Source organism: Astyanax mexicanus, chromosome 3 (assembly GCF_023375975.1).
Source record: "Astyanax mexicanus isolate ESR-SI-001 chromosome 3, AstMex3_surface, whole genome shotgun sequence".
Taxonomy (NCBI): domain Eukaryota; kingdom Metazoa; phylum Chordata; class Actinopteri; order Characiformes; family Acestrorhamphidae; genus Astyanax; species Astyanax mexicanus.
In genome coordinates this window covers 8248727-8270429 of record NC_064410.1, presented here as the reverse complement: position 1 = coordinate 8270429, position 21703 = coordinate 8248727, and the positions used below count along the sequence as shown (strand labels likewise).

The 21703-nt window shown below is 37.9% G+C and overlaps 1 protein-coding gene across 2 annotated transcripts; it reads right to left on the bottom strand.

The window, feature by feature from the left end:
• Positions 1-328: 328 nt before the first annotated feature.
• On the bottom strand, positions 329-13673 carry zgc:65811 (CD9 antigen). Of its 2 annotated transcripts, none has more exons than XM_022664354.2 (9): positions 13537-13673; positions 9974-10081; positions 7174-7270; positions 5975-6072; positions 4464-4538; positions 4207-4308; positions 4006-4110; positions 1730-1807; positions 329-1369 (listed from the first exon to the last, which is right to left on the bottom strand). In XM_022664354.2, the coding sequence occupies exons 2-9, from the start codon at positions 10037-10039 to the stop codon at positions 1190-1192; spliced, it is 801 nt and encodes a 266-aa protein (XP_022520075.2). In that variant the 5' UTR covers positions 10040-10081; positions 13537-13673; the 3' UTR covers positions 329-1189. The 2 variants fall into 2 exon arrangements, with proteins under 2 accessions (XP_022520075.2, XP_022520076.2); XM_022664355.2 differs by having other exon boundaries at positions 329-1050.
• Between the last annotated feature and the right edge of the window lie 8030 nt (positions 13674-21703).

Here is a 21703-nt window from a genome sequence, read left to right as displayed (position 1 = left end):
AAAAAGTGCTAATCTTTTTTTATTAGTTTTTTAATAAAATGTAAAAGAAAATTAATTTAACTCAAGATATGAGTAGAAAATGTATTTAGTTTCAAATTTACAAATGAAGCAATGTTTATTAGCCCTTGGCCAAACATACTGTATGTAATATAAATGATATCAAACTCATTCAGCCAATGAGTTTGAGTTAGAAAAAATATTTTTTTAGTATCATTTGATAAAAAATGAAAACGGGTCCTACAGACCCGAACACCACACAATGTGTGACCTTGGCCAGTCAGTAACAATATAGCTCTGTTTACCCCACGAAGGACATGAGACCAGACAATACCACAGATCCGTTTATTCTGGTAACAGTCAGTTCCACAGAAATACAATCAGTAATCATTTAAACTCCAAACACAGGTTCTAATGTAACAAAAGATATATAGCAGAACGTGAAAAGCACTATATACTAGACTACAAGAATGTATAAGAAAAAAATAAGAAATTCCATTTCTTTAGATTAAAAACAAAAACAATAAGTATCCCTTTTTTGTTGCTAACAGTAAGAGCAGGAATGTGCAATATGGACAGACTGCTGAAGTCCTCATCAGCGTTTGGCACGTGCATTTTTGCATCCTTCCATCTTCATACTGGGCTGAAGTTGGCATCTTATTTAGAAATTGTCCATTCCACCTTAAACGACACAACACTGGGGAACCCTAATGGTAAATTAATGGTTTACCTGCAGCACCATTTAAGGCTGAGTGGACGATTTCAAAGTAAGAAGGTGCAGAATAAGTGCAGACAGCTTGGTTGATGGTGAAAACATCTGCTGGCTGGAGAAAGAGAGGGAGGAGAAGAAGGGGAGAAGGGAAGAAGAGGAGGAGGAGGAGGAGGAGGGGAGAAGGGACGAAGAGGAGGAGGAGGAGGAAGGTGAAGAAGAAGGGGTGTGTGGCAGGGCTGAAAATCAGCAGCAGATCAGTAGTAGTAGGTAGCCGGATGTGAGTAATACATGCTCTTCTTTACACTGTGGTACATCAGACTACTGCACCCCAACGCCACCAGCTGGCCAGAGAGAAAAATAGAGAGAGAGAAAGAAAGAGAGATAGTATTTAGTAGTTCCTAAATACAGTCAAAAGTAGGTTTAGATGTGGATGATTAAAAATGAGTGCACAGATGTGGAATCGGGTCGTGATGAAGCTGGTCAGATCACTTCAGCCGTGTCGGTGACGGGGGGAGGAGAGTACAGGAGGACGGAAGTGGAAGGTGCAGAAGAGGGGGAGGAGAGAGGAATGGAGGAGGTGAGGAGAACATAGGGTGGAGGAGAAGAGACGGAGCGAGAGGACTGATGCCAGACGGCTGAAGCGAGTGCTACAGCCAAAATCTGTTCAGAGAAAGAGAGATAGAGTGATAGGGAAAGAGAGAGAACGAGAGAATGAGTCTGAGCTGTGTCACATAAGTGGATAATTAACAAAAACATATGTAACCATTAGGGGGTGCTATAAGAGTAGATGCATGGGGGGGGAGGGGGGCTGATGCTTGTGGATGGAGGTGGAACCTGCAGGTCAGTGGATCTCCAGAATTAGAGTAGAATGACCCCTAGTGGACACTAAAGGGAGATGAGGGAGGAGGTTCTAAGGGGGAGTGCTAATGATTAAGTGGACTAGTGGGGTCTGTTATTCTGTGTGTGTGTGTGTGTGTGTATGTGTATATATGTGTGTGTGTGTGTGTGTCTGTTACTCACCATGAGACCAGCGATGCCAATAAACGTTCCCAGCACTGTGGACGCCTGCAGGTCAGCCAGGATTGCAGTCACACAGCTCTACACACACACACCGACACACACACTTACTATACAGTGTTTTATTCAGGGTGCACTTGTGTGTTCACCGTGTTCTCTGATTGGTCAGTACATTTGGCAGTGTACACTTACACCTTCTTATCTCTTTACACCTCGACCACTACACTGTTCACAGCAATGTTACAGCAATGCAGTGAACATACTCACAGGAAAGATATCAACATGTATCAACATGCAAATAAGTGTGGTGTAACTGTGCAAATGAGTGTAGTGTGATCACAGAGACGGGTGTGTCAGTGGTCTAGTTGTTTTTCAGCTGGATCAGTCAGTCCCGGTTTATCCGGTAACAAACTGAGAGCAGGAGAAGTCGCTGTAGTAGGAGAGACACCAAGGCCCAATCCCATTTCTACGGTGGCCGAGAAAGCCCAACGCAGTGCAAATTGAAAAGCGCTGCAAAAGCACAAAACACATCCATCAAAATTACAACACAGGCGCAGCAAATAGAAAAACGCGCTGCAACTAGAAAAACGCGCTGCAAATAGAACCACAACACAACGGAAGTGAGTCACAACACAACGGAATTTTCCCGGGGGACCTTAAAAGATACTGTACCAGCTAAGCTGCGTCTTCAGTAACGTCTCGGACTTCACTATGTGTACAAAGGACAATAAGTGGCAAACAAGGCGTTTTGTGAAGCAGAACTTTTAATAATATGCACACAACCGTGGTAATCACAGGTAATAAACATAACTTACTTTTCAGAAGCTTGTTTGCCACTTATTGTCCTTTGTATACAGCTGGTACAGCATCTTTTAAGGTCCCCCGGGAAAATTCCGTTGTGTTGTGACTCACTTCCGTTGTGTTGTGGTTCTATTTGCAGCGCGTTTTTCTATTTGCAGCGTGTTTTTCTTTTTGCAGCGCGTTTTTCTATTTGCTGCGCCTGTGTTGTAATTTTGATGGATGTGTTTTGTGCTTTTGCAGCGCTTTTCAATTTGCACTGCGCTGGGCTTTCTCGGCCACCGTACATTTCACCCCTTGGCCCTACCCCTTACTCCTACCTCTCTGTTTTGCATGTGCAAAAAAAAAAAAAACAAATGTAAAAATTTCCTTGTTAAAAGTGAAGATTAGCACTATATAACCATAGTTTAATTTTTAGTTTCAATGTTATATGGCTTAATTCTTCATAACAAGCATATATAAAAAGATTGCTAGTAGTTTGTCTCAGAAGGTCATTAGCTTGCTAGCTAACTTTCCCGTTCCACCTTAAATGGTGCCAACAGCTGGCAGGGGCTGCAGCATTTATTTTTCTGTTAAGGAACAGAAAAATAAAGTAAAAGAAAAGCTAATCAAAGCTAATTTCAGCTCCCCTTCACATGGGAATTAAGGAATGTACAATAATAATTGATTTCTGCACCATCTCCCCCTTTTCTGAAAATGAACAATACCCTAAAGTTAACTAGCTAACTAGCAGCAGCTAGGTAACTGAACTTAAGCACTCCTGATGATGTAGCCGGTGCTTGAGGGGTTTGTCCCAATTCTCAGGGTGGATGATTTCACCCCTTCCCCTTGTAATTCTGTTTCAAGGAGAAGGGTTACACACAAAAACAAGTGGTAGGGGTAAGTGGTAGGGCCAAGGGGTGAAACGGGATTGGGCTCAACACAGGAACTCTGTGGAGCAATGTCTCTGCAGAGACAGACGACCATGAACTCTCCTCAGGTGGTTGAGGGTTGCCACCTCAGTGTAAGGGGGGAAAAGGGGGTTAAGGAGTGAATAATTAGTATACTTTTGAAAACCCTTTTATTTCGGAAATGAAATATGGCAGCCATGTGCCGGACATAATCTAAAAGATAGACCCCCCTCTTGTGCCTTAACTTGCTGGGGTATAATGACAAGAGATATGTCATTTTCCCTTTTGTGTCCTTTCTCAAATAATTGGGGGTGTACTGAGACTTTTCACTCACCCTGTAATATAAATATTTTGTGATATTACAGTGTTACAGTGATTTTACATTACCAGATTGTTGCAGATGTTGGTTATAGATTGGTCATAGACAGACTGACACAGAGTTGAGCTAATATCAGTAGATACTGTCACTCCTACATCATCACTCAGATTATGTTGCCGGAACTTATTGTAAAAAAGAAAATTGAATTTTGCATTTAGTGTGTGTGTCTGTATAAGAGTGTGTGATAGTGAGTAAGTGTGTGTGGGACTCACAGTAGAGGTGGAGAAGGAAATTCCCATCAGTGAGTATTTCTGAGGACAGGTGTCCGTCTCCTGCATGATCGTCTGCAGCGTCCCTCCTAACCCACAACAGTCAAACTACACAAACACACACAGACACACACACTCAATCTTACACTTCAGCAGTGTTGTAGAACACAGAGTTGTATGTGTGTGAGTTGTTGAGGCTCGTACAGCATTGTGGAACAGTCGGAGGATGATGGCGCGGATCCCGTCTTTCTTGATGAGGTACTGGGCGTAAACCGTGGCGTAGAATTCACCCACATGATTGCAGAACTAAAACACACACATACACACACATACACACACATACACACACACACACACACACACACACACACAATGATGGACTGACAGCAGGTCTCTGAACAGATGTGAACTGAACAGTCCTCACATTAGACCATAGTGTGTGTGTGTGTTTGCAAAGTTACCTCTCTGATGTTAAGGTAGGAAAGGACTCCACAGATAATGGTCAGCGTAGCTAGAAAAGCCAGGATACTGCAGTACTGAGATAAAACACAGGAGACCGTCATCATCCATCACCATCCATCCATTACCATTCATTATCCACCCAGTCACCATTCATCCACCATCATTCATCTACCAACCAACATCCATTCATCCATCATCCAACATCTACTATCCATCATCCACCCATCCATCATAATCATCCATGATCATCCAAACATCAAACCCCCAACCATCCATCATTCATCTACTATCCATCATTCAACCATTCACCATTCATCATACACCCATCCATCCCTATTCATTATCCACCCAGTCACCATTCATTCATCACCATTCATCTTCCGCCTATCCAAAACCATCCATTACATTCTGTCACCATTCATCATCCACCCATCATTCATCTACCAACCAACATCCATTTGTCCATCATCCAACATCTATCCATCATCCACCCATCCATCGTAATCATCCATTATCATCCAAACATCCAACCCTCAACCGTCCATCATTTATCTACTATCCATCATTCAACCATTCACCATTCATCATACACCCATCCATCACTATTCATTATCCACCCAGTCACTGTAATCCACCACCATTCATCTTCCACCTATCTTCAAAAACCATTCATTACATTCTGTCACCATTCATCATCCACCAATCATTCATCTACCAACCAACATCCATTCATCCATCATCCAACATCTACTATCCATCATCCACCCATCCATCATAATCATCCATTATCATCCAAACATCCAACCCTCAACCGTCCATCATTCATCTACTATCCATCATTCAACCAGCCACCATCCATTACCATCCGTCATCATCCAAACATCCATCATCCAACCCTTAACTATCCATTATCATACAAACCTCAATCACCCAACCCTCAACCATTCCTTACCTATCACATCAATCATCTAACATTTATCCATCATCCACCACCCAGCATCATTCAAACATCCTACATCCAACCCTCCATCATCCATTATCATCCAAACATCCAACACCCAACCATCCATTATCCATCACATCAATCATCTAACATTTATTCATCATCCATTATCATCCAAACATCCATCACGCAACCATCCTTTATCCATCACATCAATCATCTAACATTTATCCATCATCCACCACCCATCATCATCCATTATCATCCAAACATCCTACAGTTAACCCTCCACCATCCATTATCATCCAAACATCCATCACCCAACCCTCCACTATCCATTATCAATCACATCCATAATCCAACGTTTTTAATCATCATCCACCATCCATCAATATCCAGCCATCATCCATTATCTTCCAAACATCCATCCTTCTATTATCATCAGCCATCATTATCTGTCATTTAGCCACCTGAACAACCTGAACTGGTTTAATGTTCACTATAAATGGTTTAATGGTAACTGACTATCTGGGTTTCAGAAAACTAACTGGTTTTGTGTGAGCTCACCACTCCCAGTGCTGATTTATTCTCACTGCAGGAAGCATAATCTCCAATAGCAGCAGCGATCAGAATAGCAGCTCCCACTGCCATCAGCACGGATACCGCTGAGAGAGAGAGAGAATTAATTAAGTTAAATTAACTTAAATTATTTGCAGAAAATAAGAAATGTCAAAATAATGAAAAAGGTAAAATGATTTAAAAGAAAACAAGTTCATATTCATTTAGAAACAACAATGCTAATGTTTTAAGAGTTCAGAAATCAATATTTGGTGAAATTGCCCTGATTTTTATCACAACTTTCATGCATCTTTCATGCTTTGCTCAACATCTAGTCATCTAATGTTTAGATGGAGATCTGCAGAGGTGTACTTACACCCACTGTAAAATTTGGTGGAGGATCTGTGATGATCTGAAGATGCTTCAGCCAGGCTGGAAATGGGCAGCTTGGTTTTTGTGATTGACGCATGAATCAAGCCACATACAAAGTACTCTGGGAATGTTCCCCAACTCAGAGGACTGTTTTTTCTATTCCACACAGCTAGATTAATTAAGGTGTGGATGAAGGACCACCAGATCAAGACCCTGTCATGGCCAGCACAATCTCCAGACCTAAACCTCATTGAAAACCTCTGGAATATAATCAAGAGGAAGATAGATAATCACAAGCCATCAAACAAAGCTAAACTGCTTGAATTCTTGAGCCAGGAATGGCATAAGGTCAACCAAAAGCAGTGTGAGAGGCTTGTGAAAGCTGTGAGTAAAAATCTGGGTTATTCTACCAAATGTTGATTTCTGAACTCTTCCTCAGACAAAACGTTAGTATTGTTGTTGTTTTCTGTATTATTTGAGGTTTAAAAGCACTGAATCTTTTTCGTTAATTTGGCCATTTACTATTTTCTGCAAATAAAGTTTTTTTTTTATTTTTTACTATTGGAATTGGGAAGAAATGTCATCAGTAGTTTATAGAATTAAACCACAGTGTTCATTATACTCAAACATATACCTATAAATAGTAGAATCAGAGAAAACAATTATTTTAAAATGGTCTCTTAAGACAAATTCAGAACTGTATATATATATATATATATATATATATATATATATATATATATATATATATATATATATATATATATATATATATATATATATATTTATTAGTAATTATACTCACTCACTCAACACACTCAACTCACTCAACTTACCAAAAACGAAGTGTTGGGTTTTCAGGTCCAAGTTGAGAGGACCTTCAGCACTGAACCTCAGGTACAACCCCCCACAGAGCATCCCCATGCCGGCCAGCTAAATGAGTGCGAGAGAGACAGAGAGAGAGAAAGAAAGAGAGAGAGAGAGAGAGAGAGAGAGAGAGAAAGAGAGAGAGAAGGTGTGTGTGTGTTAGGTCAACAGAAGCCATGCTGATAAAATGAAGTGACCCCAGTAACTTGTTAGCCCAAATAAAACATTATTGCTAATAAAGCAGTTTCAGTTTGTTCAGTCTTTGAACAGTCTGTTCTCTGCTTGTCTTATTTGGTGTAACAAGCACACACATCTTGTACCGACCTGCACACATACCGTATAGACTCTGCCTGTCTGTTTTATAGCTTTCAATGTCTGTTTCGTTGCGTCCTCAACACTGCTGGAGCATTTGTAAGCTGGTGGGCATATACCCAAGTGGTTCAAACCCAATCGGATCTGCTCTAAGAGAGAGTAATCCTTTCAGGAAAGTTATTTTGCAGCGGGTGAAGATCAGTCAGCCTACAGAGAGCAGTTTAACATCCTGACTAACTGGTGCCAGAGGAATATAGGAGAATTTTAGACCAGCTTGTGTTGATTGATTGAAAAATCATGTCTTTAAAGAGGCACTAAACCCTAAAACATTATATATATATATATTAGGGGTGTCAAGATTTCGATATTTTATCGAAATCGATCGAAATTATGTCATGGTCTCAAGCATCGAAGTCAAAAAGATGATCGACGATCCCTCCCTCTAAGCTACGCAAGTGCGCGCGTTATGCAAATGGCGCAGTACACTGTAGCCGACACCACAGACATTGTGACTGCTGAAAGAGCAGCTCTTTCTCCAGAGAATATGGACACTCTCATCTTCTTAAAGAAAAACTTGAAAATATAAAAATAACAGTAGTTTTGTCTAGCCTCAAATATGTTAATAGTTTTGGTACCTTAAGGAGCATCTTTCTCTCAGATAAAGTTAATAATATATCTTTGTTAAAGAAAAAAACTTGTCATTCTCAGGGACAGAGTCTTATTTTTCCTGTTTAACTGTTATATTAGGATAGAGTTCCGTTTGATAAGGCTCTAATTGTTCTATTATTTTGTACATGACTGTTCCTGTATTTTTTTTATTTATTTTATGTTGCACATTGCTGTTTTAATAGTGCACACTGCTGCTACCAAAAACAGCCACTAGATGGCATTACATATATATCTTAATTAAATTATTTAAATTTGACCATTTGTGCCTAATGTGGTGTATTACAGATCACTTGTATCATTTTGCATCACTTATATCAAGCCCACCTTTTGAAAAAAGATTATTCAATTTGATTAATCAAACCAATGACTGACCATAGACTAATCTAAAACTGGCATAGGCCTCTCTGCTGTAAAAAAAAAAAAGGAAAAAGAGAATAGAATCGAATCGTGACTCTAGAATCGGAAATAAAATTGAGGATTTAGAGAATCGTGACACCCCTAATATATAAATATATTAGTAGCTGAAATGTGTTCTTTTTAAGTTGTGAAACATACCGTTTTTTACAGCACCATCAATTAATGTCTATTTACTGGTCTATTTTCATACATAAGGCGCACCAGATTATATGGCTCATTTTAAATGACAATAGTAAGGAACTAATAGTAGGAGTAGTCCAATAGTAGGAGTCGTCATTTTTTCCTTCTAATGGGGAAGCTGGGGGTGCCTAAGTAAACAAAACTGTAATTCTTAAAACAAAAAAAAAGAGAGAGAGATTAAAGCGCTTCTGTTTATTTACAGTAAACTTACATTTCCAATATTTTCAACAGAGTGAAGTAAGCAGCAGTGCTAGCCACGGTTAGCAGTGCTAGCAAGTCGTAAATGCTAAGTGTTCCAGTAGCTTGGTCCCATTTAGCTTGTTTAACCACGGTAAACATGCAGGCTACACCCCGATATACTTATTAATGAACAGCAAAATCTGATCAGCTAGATCTGCAGTTAGCGGCTAATGCTAATGCTGCTCCAGCCTCAGTGCTAGAGAAACTTTACTGAAACTCCTTTATAACGCTGGACTTCAGAAGAAATGCTTTACTGCTCCTTACAACATGACTGAAAGAATTCATCTATAGGACACACCAGATTAAAAGGCGCACTGACATTTCTGGGAAAATTAAAGACCCCCACCACTAAACCCATACATCACCCAGTGCCCCTCCCAAATTACTCCTACCATTTTCTTTTTTTTTTTTTTTTTAAAGCATTTTTCAAATTTGACCTTAGGGTGGAGTCAGCTATGACTGGAGTGAGCGCACTCTGAGTGCAATCGGAGCCATCAGCACCTTTTATCAGGCAAAGTCACAGAAGCGAAACCCAGGTGGTTTTTGATAAATTGTATCAAAATGGAACTGCTTTCTGAGGAAGTCCAGGAGGATTACGAAAGACAAAACCACCCAAGCCACTTCCTGTACACACAGCTGTCTAGTGGCAGGAGGTAAAGAAGCTTGAAGAGCAGAACTAGCTGGTTCAGAGACAGTTTCTTTCCTCATGCCATCAGGCTCCTGAACAGATAGTAGCAGTGTTCAGTTCACAGTCACAATCACTACTTATCTCACCTGTCTCACTACACAGGATGACATTTTCACTCCCCATACAAACTCACTATTCACCTTCTCATCACAGCTCATCTCACCTGTCACACTACACATAAGTTCTTTTCTCTGATATTCTCCATCCTGTCAGTTTAAACACATTGGGCTGGCTCTGTGAGGACATGCTGTCAGGCTACTTACCACAAACAGCAGGTTCACCAGGAACAGCAGGACCTTGCATATCTGTCCACATCCATCCAGAGCCATGATTACCTCACTTACTCTGTGTTCTTAACAACCCCTGAAACACTGAGAGAAACAGAGCAGAGTATTGGCAAAAAAGAGATATGATATGTATAATGATACATGGGTTATGATTCAATGTTTATATTTCAACATAATATAAAAGGATATTTTGCAATCGTTTAAAACACATTTACAGACATCCCAAGTTGCAAAAGTTGATTTCAGGGAGGTTGCTTTCTCTCACTCACTGAACAAATCCCATCCAGGAGGGGGGAATAACACTGTCCGCTCACACTAAAAACTGATTGGCTGTCTCACAGACTCTTTGCAGAGAACAGACCAATCAGAACCCTCTCTGTTTTCTCTCTCTCCTTCCCACACGCGATTAAAGAAAAAAAAGTCTGAGATATATAATGGTATATGAGAACTGTGTGAATTTTTCTTTTGCTACAAACAGCAAAAATGTAGTATCCTGATGTAATAATTAGGGGTGGGTGCATATCATTGCATATGATACGATATGGCACACACCTAGATACTAGTATCTAGTATTCAATTACAAATATTAATACTCCATTTCACTAGTGACAGTGGTAAAACGGTTGCAGGTCTACACCATCACTCTGGTGCAGAGATGTATAAAGTATTAGAGAACCAGACTTGATAAAAAAAAAAGTACAAGTGATCTATCAGAAAAAAGTGACTTGAGTAGAAGCTGACGTGTTCTTTAAGCTCCACACTTGTGTGGAAGTACAAAAGTATTCAACATTTGTGTACTTAAGAATTGCAAGTAGTTTATTATAAAATGTAGTCCTGAAGTAATGACAGTAAAAGTACTGTGTTATTAGCAGAGGATTTACTCAAGTTACTGTAATTGAGAAGATTTTATGAGTAATTTGTTTTAATAATTAAAGTAGTTTTTAAAATAGGTAATTTTACTTTTACTCAAGTACATTTTGACACAAGTAATCTCCTTTGCTACATTGGAAAACTCCCAATTACTGAGTAAAAAATAAAATGCTGGGAAAAAAACAATTGTCTTAATTAAAAATAATAATAACTGGCGTGGATGCGCCGGCGCACAGATGCTTGTGCGTACAATAACGAGGCAATACAAAATGTGCCCCTCCGGACAGAGCTGTCAGCTTTCAAAACTGTCACATCAAACCTGTGAAAGCTTGTGGTGGTAAGTATTTTTATTATTAAACAGTCTGCTTGAATGTTAAAAAAGAACATGTAAATAGCAGTAAAAGCATAGCAATGGCAAGTTAAAATATAACAATGACCTGTAAAACTGTAAAAATACAGTTTATAGTCACCTATATGACTATAAATTTTAACAGTAAAGAAAAAAAATGGATCATAGAAACCTATACCACTTGTTCTTGAAAATGTTTTATGGGGTGGTCTGAACAAATACTGCAAGACAGGTCCAAATTATTATGTGAAATAATAGTTCATTAAAAACAATTTAATTTATGATCTGTTGTACTTTTTTTTACATCAAATAATTAAAAGTAACTATGTAACTTTTACTCAAAGTACATTTTAAATTGAGTACTTTTTTATATTTACTTGAGTAGATTTTTAGATGGGTACTTTTACTTTTACTTGAGTAAAAGTTTAGCAAAGTAAAAGTACTTTTACTTAATAAATTTTTTTTCTGTACATTTTCCACCTCTGGTTATTAGTGTAGTTATTACAGAAAGCAGTGGAAAGTTCTCAGAATGAAAGGCAGAACGGGAGCAGCGAGGTCTTCTAATAAGATCAGTTTGATCTCTTGATTTACTCAATGATCTTCATCCAACCCTACCACTCTGGCTTTAGTGATAATGTGGGTTTAGAATAATTCCTAACATTTTTGTTAATGCAACAAGTAATAATGCAGCAGATAAAAATATAAAAAGAGTAAAAATAATACACTTATCCAAAATATGTAAGTGAAGTAAAAGTGGAGAAAAAGAAGAAATATAATATTATTATAATATTCCAGTAAATACAGACAAAGCAATTTACTACTTAAGTAGAGTATAAAATAGTTCTAGTTTGTTACTAAACATTTCTGTTCTGGTGCGTCATCATTCTGGTATGTAGGTTGAGAGGAGTTTTTTTTCTCTCTTTATTTCCCTTTGTGTTTTTTCCGGTGGTTGTTTTTCTAATCTGAAAAACGATCCAATCCGTGACTCAAAAGCCGCAATCTCTTCTGAACAGGAAGTTGAGGGATCTGAGCAGAGCACATTAATGATTAAACCGTAATTAAACCTTCTTTAAAAACTGTGGTTTTGTGGTTTGATTTTATTTATGTATATATTTATTTAAACATTTGTTATATTCCAACTCCTACATCTGCATATTTTTAATAATTAAAAGTTATGGGTAAATGCATTATTATGCTAATATATTTGTGTATAGAGTACTAGTCGAAAGTTTGGACACACATTATCATTAACATTTGTTCTTTATCTGTATTATTTAGTACATTGTAGATTAATATTCAGGACTAAAAAAACTATAAAAGGAAGATGTTACAATTAGGTAATAGACCAAAAAAAAAGTGTATGTTCTTAACACCTGATGCAAAATATATTTTAGTTTGTTGAACACTTTTATTCTTCACTTCTTAATTGCATATGCATTCCTTCAAAAATATTAAAAATAAAACAAAAACATTAAATAAGAATGAGAAAGAAACTTTTGATTGGTACTGTACATCAAAAGTAATACTATATAATGACAATGCATAGTATAAAATAAAATAATAATAGTTATTTCTGGAGCCAAATTGTTTTCTTATCATGCCTTATGTTTACTAGTAAGTGTGTGTGTGTTTGTGTGTGTGTGTGTGTGTGTGTGTGTGTGTGTGTGTGTGTGTGTGTGTGTGTGACTGGCTAAAGGCGGAAGACTCACTCCATCTGTGTTCAACACAAATATTTGCAAATACCACACACAGCCCAACCCCACACACAACACAGACCCACACACACAACCCAGACCCACACACACAACCCAGCACCCCCACACACCCAACACAGACCCACACCCACCCACCCAACCCCACACACACAACCCAGACCCACACACACAACCCTACCCCACACACCCAACACAGACCCACACACACCCACCCAATCCCCAGACACGCCCACCCAACCCCACACACACAACCCAGACTCACACACACCGACCCAACCACCATGCATATCCATACAGCCCAGCCCCACACACAACGCAGCCACACACACACCAAACACACAATCCATCAACACACACACAAGGTAACCCCACACACACCCACCAACCCCAGCCCCTCAAACACACACACACCCATCCACCCACGCACCCCAGACCCACACACAAACCTGCCACCCCACACACAATCCAGCCCCACACACTCATACCTGCCCCCTGCCACCCCCCCCCCAGACACAATCTAACCCAACACACCACACACTCCCCCCCCACATACACACACAACCCAACCTCACACCACACAGCCGTTCAGAATTAGTTGTACTCACCGGGTCTGTTGCTGTGTTAACTCTGAGTATGGTGGGTGAGTGAGTGAGTCAGTGAGAGTGAGTTTCCAGCGCTGTGTGGCGCGAGACTCTGTCTACAGCTTTATTCTACAGTCTACCAGTCCCGCCCCCTCTGCGCTCCGATTGGCCCGTTTTCCTCCAGGTCAGAGCAGATTTCTTTCTCCGCACTTCCGGTTGCGTTTCTGCAGAATTAAAAGCAACTTTCGGTTTTGGAGAAATAAAGGCACATACCACCAAACAACACACAACCCCCCCTCCGCACACCCCCCCCTCCCTTCAACCAACCAACTCAACCACACACACGCGCACACTATTCCTGGAAACGTGATCAGTTTTTATCGCTAAAAACAAAACTCTAAATCTGTATCCAGTGTAAAACATCTGTATTAGCTTAAATTGACTGTTTGAAGACTACTTCACACGTTATAAAAGTTTGATTTGTATTGTTCATTACATGAACACTGTTATCTCTTTAAAACAGTAAGAGTGATTGGCATAATTAAGGGAATGTTTCACATCCTGGACCCGTACCAATCCGCCTGATAAAGACTGAAACTTACAGACAAACCACAGAGACTAGAGGAAAAAGTTGATGAAATTGGGAATGTGTGTGCAGCTTTGTGTTACACTAAGCAGGTTCTAGACAAAGGATAACCATAAGGGTGCAGGCAAATTCATTTAGAGCAGCTTTTACATTCATTTAATCACAAATACCCAATTGTAAAAGATAACAGCAATGATGGAACTTATTTCATTAGGCCAAATTACAAAAATGTACAACAAACAGATAATAGCAAAAAGACATGTTTCACAGCTATAAAACAGTGACATCGATTAAATCTGCAACCAAAACAAAAGAAAGAAATCAACATTTTACCTCTTTGCAGAATATACATCTTTCACTATATTTATCTTTTTTTTAAAATAACAACCTATCATATATAGCATGACAACCATAAGACTCCTACACACAGCACCTACACAGTGATATACAATATTCTCCAGGTTGTAGCAATCATTTAAGGTGGAACAGGAAATCCATTAATGAAACTGGCAAAAACTCCAGCTTGATGTGGGGAAGATGCTGCAGTCTAATACACCCATAAAATAACAGATAAATGGGATAAATGAATTGTGGTAAAATTGTCCTATCTAGCTAATTAGCCAGCTACCTATGTTAGCTCAGTAGTAGTAAGCAGCTTGCTAACACCCATGAGAGTGTAACATTAACCAACAAACTGTCTGGTTGGCGGCGTTGCTAATACTGCTAGCCCAATGCTCCAAACCAGGTCAACGGCGTGGCTAATGATGCTAGCCCAGTGCTCCAACCCAGGTCGGTGGTATCGTTAATGCTGCTAGCCCGGTGCTCCAAGCACAGTCATTCATTTTTGCTACCTTGTTATTAAGAAATGTCAGTTTAACATTTGTAGTAAAAATGACCAAAACAGCGTTTGTGGGTTAAACTCTAAAGTAAGGTTGCAAGTAAAACTAACACATAATTTTTTTGATTGTAGATGTTTAAAAGTAAATTAATTAATATTAGATTGACAGTGGAATTACATTTATATTAGTAATGTCAATAATGGTGGTCGAGAGAGCCCAATGCACTGCAAATTATAAAGAGCTGCAAAAGCACAAAATACATGCTTTAAAATGACAACACAGGCACTGCAAATACAGAAACGCGCTGCAAATAGAGCCCCAACACAACTGAATTTCCCAGGGGGACCCTAAAAGATACTGTACCCCTAAGCTATGTCTTTAGTAACATCTCGGACTTCACTGTGTGTATAGAGGAGTATTAGTGGCAACCGAACTTCTGAAAAGTAAGTTATGTTTATTAACTACCCTGGTTGTATGCATATTAAACATGCTGCTTCACCAAATGTTACGGAAGACATACTTAGGTCTACAGCAGTTTTTAGGGTCCCTTGGAAAAATACTGTTTTTTTTACTCACTTCCGTTGTATTGTGGCTGTATTTACAGCGCATTTCCGAGTTTCTGTATTTGCAGCGTGTTTCTGTATTTGCAGAGTGTTTCACTATTTGCAGCGCATTTTTGTATTTGCAGCGTGTTTCTGTGTAGCCATTGGCTGTCCCAAAAGTCGCTAAATGACATCATGTTAAATGTTATTATAAGAGCAGCAGGTTTTTTTTAGGTTTTTAAAAAGTTTTTTTTTCAGGTTTTTTTTTTTAGTTTTCTTAAGTTTTCTTTATTTTCAAACCCCTTATAGACAAATTGTTCAATGATGAGCTAGCTAGCTAGATGTTTAGCTTTTTATGAAGAGGCAGACACTGTGGACGAGGTGAGTGACAGGCTACATGGTGAATGAGGTGAGTGAGTGTCTGAGACTGTGTGCTAGAGGGTCTGAAAAGTTGCTAAATATAGTGACAAAGTTGCTAAGTTGGCAACACTGGTTTCTATATTTGCAGCGTGTTTCTGTATTTGCAGCGCATTTCTGTATTTGCAGTGCAATTCTGTATTTGCAGCGTCTGTGTTGTCATCACAGATGCGTTTTGAGCTTTTGCAGCTCTTTTTAATTTGCAGTGTGTTGGGCTGTTTTTTAGCCACCGTAGTCGATTACTTGTCTTAAATATAATCATGACTGAAAAATGTTAATGCTAGTAACTCCATGTATTTTGTGTAATGGGTCCAGATGACAGCCAAAACACAACCAGTCAAGTCACGTTTGCCTCTTGTGGATGCGGTCGAGGCTGTTCGCATTGTTGTAAGTGGGTGGGCGTGTATTAACGTGGCTGTTTAGCATGCTAGCAAGCTACCTTTGGAGGCTATCCTGCTGCTGCATTTTTAATTAATGCATGATATAAAATAGGAAAGCCAAAAACAGCAGTTCTAACCATCTCTGTTATGTTCAGAACCATTCACACTGCTGGGGATATGAAGGAAGTATGGTAGGACTCAAAGAGGGGAGGGGAGCTCCCTCAGTTGGTGTAGAATGTTACTTCACAGCAGTGTTGAGAAAATCAGCTACAAATTGTGTCCTCCCATAGGAAACAAATGGTCACTTTGTTGCCTGCTAGTGTGAAGGGTTAAGTCCTCGGTAGGCGGAGCCTACTAGACAGGCCTTTTAGATGAATTAACATTAAAAAGATTAACTCATCAAAGTTACCAGATTAATCATGTGAATTAACGTGTTAATGTTGACAGCACTGCTATTTACATAGTCATTTATAAGTATAATATGTGTGTCAGGGTTAAGGGCTTTGCTCACGTCTCCAAGCGGTGGTGGCCTGCCTAACCTGAGTATAGAACACACAACCATGTCATTGATGGCGCAGTGCTCTAACCGCCGAGTCACCACTGCCTCCCGGACATAATATGACTCAGCACTGTGTAAATAAAGGGACTATCACCCTTGGAAAGCTATAAACCTAGCAGTGAATCACTATGCCATATAATGTTACACCAAACAAGTGCTGTAATCTGGTTTCTTGTTCCTCAGAACTTTGCTAACCAGATTTTCCAGTATGGTCTATAGATAAGTCCTGTAGCAAAAAACAAAAAATAAAAACACAAATTATATATATATATTATATTGCATTTTTTGTTTGTTTTAAGTATTTGGTTAAACTTTTGGAATACTTTAATTGTAGCAGTAATGTAAAAGCCCAATAGTCCTCCATGTTGTAGTACAAAAAAAACTGACAAAGCATTATCTGTGACAGTTTTAAATCAATTTAGTTACGGCATATTTTTTTTTATTTGGTGATAAGACAATATTATTATTATTTTTTTTATCAATATGTTTATTTTATTAATCAATAAAGGGTTACAAACATATCTCTATCATTTCTTAATACAATAATTGTTTAACCAGGTTAAGTAGAAGAAAAGTAAAAAAGAGAAAAGAACAAACAAAAAATAAATAAACAAAAGGAAGTGAACAATAAACCCACCCCCCACCCCCTCCCACCCACAGAGGTCAGGCAAGAATACAATAATAAATACATTACAATATTATTTTTTACAGATTTAAACTGCTGGTTGTGAAGCTTTTGCAAACACAGTTATTCAGTTTACATAAACTTCGAATTAAGTTAATTTTGACCTTCTGTTTCCTGTTCCCTTAAACACTGGCTTGAATCCGTTGGAATGAATCCAAACAACAAATTATAATCTAAACAGAGTCTGAAATCTAATATTAAACAGTAAAAAAAAATTGTCAGTTAATAAATAGGTTTTGTACTTGTTCGTACGATAGTACTTGTTCCCTATATACATTTTCTTTGTAATTAAACTATAATGACTAATGTTAGCTGATACTTTACTCTTAAAACCTTGATACTTGGGTCGAACGCAGACAGCAGTAGCTGTGATTGGTCTGCAGAGCCTTTTTTTATTGGCCATATATATATATATATATATATTTCATGAATGAGGCCTGTTGTAGAAAAGAAAATGAAAGGTGGGTCAACACCCACCTCTCGTCCGGGGTACAACTCCCCTACGTGTTCGTTTGATAGAGAGTCGTAGACAGGTGGAGTGAAGTTGAAAGCAAGCCAAGTATTTATTACTGAATTCAGGAGAACCAATACATACAAGACAGTTAACAGCCGTCCCAGTAGAAGTTCTGCTGATGTTTATACCCCAAATGACGTGAAGCCTGCTGATGAGGCGTTGCTAAAATCATCTCATGTTAGTATGCATATTCTCACGTGTTAGTGTTCAAGTTTCACAGGTCTGACCGGACCACTAATGTTTGGCCTTGATTGTGTCCAGCCGGACAGTGTGGTATTGTTTTAAGAATTGACTGGGTCCAGTCAGACAGTGTGATATTGTTCCAGTAATTAGACAGTGCCGCCCTCCCTATGTGCGCGCGTCCTCCCGCTTTGGTAGGTGAAGGACTTTGCACGCACAGAGAGAAAGGCCGCACTGTTCGTCCCGAAGCCTCCTTTGTATCAATTTAGTTCATATAGAGTGCACTAGCTGATGATTGATGGTCGTTAGTCAAAGACATGAAGTAAACGAAATGCTTCAAGCATGAGCTACACAAGTCTCACAATAGATCTCATATGTTATATGTTAATGTGTTAGTGGCGCGTGGTTAGACCGCCATGCAATAGACCATATGTGCCTTAAGTATTGTGTGGGTTAATTTGTCATAATAAAGTCTGTGTTAGTCACATGCCTGATCAAACAATGTTTTACTATATATGTAAAGAATATATTGTGATTATTGGTTAATCTTCTATATAAATGTGTGTAAAATACACTGTGAGTAATAATGATCAAATGTAAGGTGAGTATTGGTTAATGCATATAAAATACAAGGTTTCACACAATGATTATGTAATTATAGATACTAAGATAAGTAATCATAACTGAAAGATATTTGTCAATACACCCAAAGTACAATAAACAGTTACCCTTCAGGCCCAATGTCTTGAAATGAGGTCATGTAAAAGTCCTGGATTTGATGACCAATATAACAGAGCTGAACCTGTTTTGTGTGAAGCTTTAGGCCAAATTGATGAGAAATCAAAAGGGTTAACAAGGTTAAGAAAGGTTTGTGTGTGTGTGTGTGTGTGTGTATGTGTGTGTGCGTGCGTGTGTGTGTGTGTGTGTGTGAATGTGTGTGTATACAGAGGTTTCCACAGGAGAAACAGTAGGTGTATTGTGTATTAGTGCTGCAATCTGGTGGTCATTCTCGGTAATGCACTCTATACTGGAGAACTGATTGGAAAAAGAAGACTGAATCTGAACTGATAATCTTTATTGATCACATTGTGTACAGTGGCAATCAATGGTGGAGGCAGACGTTCTGAACATTTTTTCAAAATAACTTTATTTATTCAATTATTTAAGCAGCGAGCTAAGTAGTGAGTTTTCTTATTATAATAACACTATAAATATTTAAGGTTAAAATTGCACCATAACAAGTAATTTATAACATGTAATTCTTAATTGGTTTTAAAAATAGGGCCAGAACTGGTAATATGAGGGCCATTATCTCATTATTTTTTTTAATTAATCAAAATGTTTAGAGTATATATTTTTTTTAATTAATCAAAATGTATAAACAGAAAGATCATTTACATTTAGGGTAAAATATTTGCCATTTTTATATTATTTAATATGAATTATCAGCTGTAATGTTAATATATATATATATATATATATATATATATATATATATATATATATATATATATATATATATATATATATATACACTGTAAAAAGAAAACTGTAGTTTTCTGGCAGCTGGCAGCTGTGGTTACCAGAGTTTTCCTGTTAAAATTACAGACGATAAGTAAATAACTCTACTGAAAAAAAATGTAAATTAATTTACAGTGATTGAAATCACTGCTAAATTACAATAATAATCTGTCAAGTTTAAAAAAATTAAATGTTAATTTTGCATAGCAGTGTTCTACATAAAAATACCCTTTCCTGTATTTTTTACCTCTAACAAATGTCTTTACTGTAAAAAAAATCTTGTCAAATTTACGGTGAAAAACTGGCAGCTGTGGTTGCCATTTTTTCACCGTAAAAAATACAGTGATCTTGTATATGGCTTCACGGTAAGGTATATTAACACTTGTAAAACAACAGTTTGAAAATGTACTAATAAAGAGGAGTTACTGTTAAAATAACGGTGAAAGTGTATATAGGCTCATGGTATAGCTGTATAATTCACAATGTAAACCTGTTGCTTTTTAAGTGAAAAATGATCCATTCCACAGCATTTATTGTCCAATTTTATGGCAAATTTTTGTGGTTGTCCAATAACTTTGAGTCACGCTGTAAACAACATACAGTTTTCAACAGCATTATCTGTTTCAAAATCGCGTCATTAACTGGACTACTGCTCACTTACAGCACAGAGATGTGCTTGGAGAGTGAAATCACTTATATGCACATAATGTAAAACCCAGGCAGGTGGATAAAACCGCTATGAAACTACATCATGGTGATGTCTCTGAACTAAACATCTAATTAACATAGCCACGCCCCATAGACAGCTGCGTTACATCCCATTCAGGCCCTGCTTTTCACAATGTAATATACTTTTTTCACAAGAATGTACTGCAAACAAAACGGTTTATCAATATGAAATTTACTGTTGACAAGAATTAAACTGTAATATCTTATACATTTGCAACTGTTTATTTTACTGTGAAATACTGGCAGCATTTTCAAACTGTTGTTTTTACAAGTGTTAATATACCTTACCGTGAAGCCATTTACAAGATCACTGTATTTTTTACGGTGAAAAAATGGCAACCACAGCTGCCAGTTTTTCACCGTAAATTTGACAAGATTTTTTTTTACAGTGTATATTTCACATCTTAAAATGGTAAAAAATATAATTGACGGCATGTTTTTTATTTAAGGTTTGTACACCGTGAATAATACAGTAATGTGCTATTTTTAATATGACTGTCCAATGCTGTCACCATTTCAGCTTTTCACCATATATTTCACATGTTAAAACAATTAAAATTTTTAATCTATGGTAATTCAATGTTTATTCTACAACAATAAGCTTCTTCTTGCTTTACGGTTTATTTCTGTTGCCATTTCACAGTTTTTCACTGTAATTTTCACGGACATTTTTTATATTATTTAAAATGAATAGAATATAAATTGTAAAGTAAATTAAATGTTAAAAGTTTTTTTTAACTTTGTGTTAACCCAGTTACTTTGCTATCTTTAATTTTTGTCAAACACATTACATTGCAGCATATATTCACACACAGTGTATACAGAAAAACCAGCAGAAACCAACACAAACAAGACCACTTCATGCTAACAGCAAATAAAACGTGTAATATCTCAACAAAGATAACAGCACAAATGCTAGCACTAGCGGCTAGTTGCTAATTCTTTAGTGGAAATCTGGAAATCTAAGCTTACTGTAAGTAAACAGAAGTGCTTTACTCAACCAAATAAATGGTTTTGAGGAAAGAAATCTGTGTAGATTAACATCCAGCACTTGTGTGACTTTTCACTCGTGTGAAAAGTAGAAGGAAAACATGGTACCACCCCTGTTCCTTACTAATGTCGCATAATACGCCTCATAATCCAGTGCGCCTTATGAAAATAGACCAGAAAATAGACGTTTATTGATATTGCGCCTTATAATCTGGTGTAAAAAATTGTTGTCACGTCTTTAAAAAATTG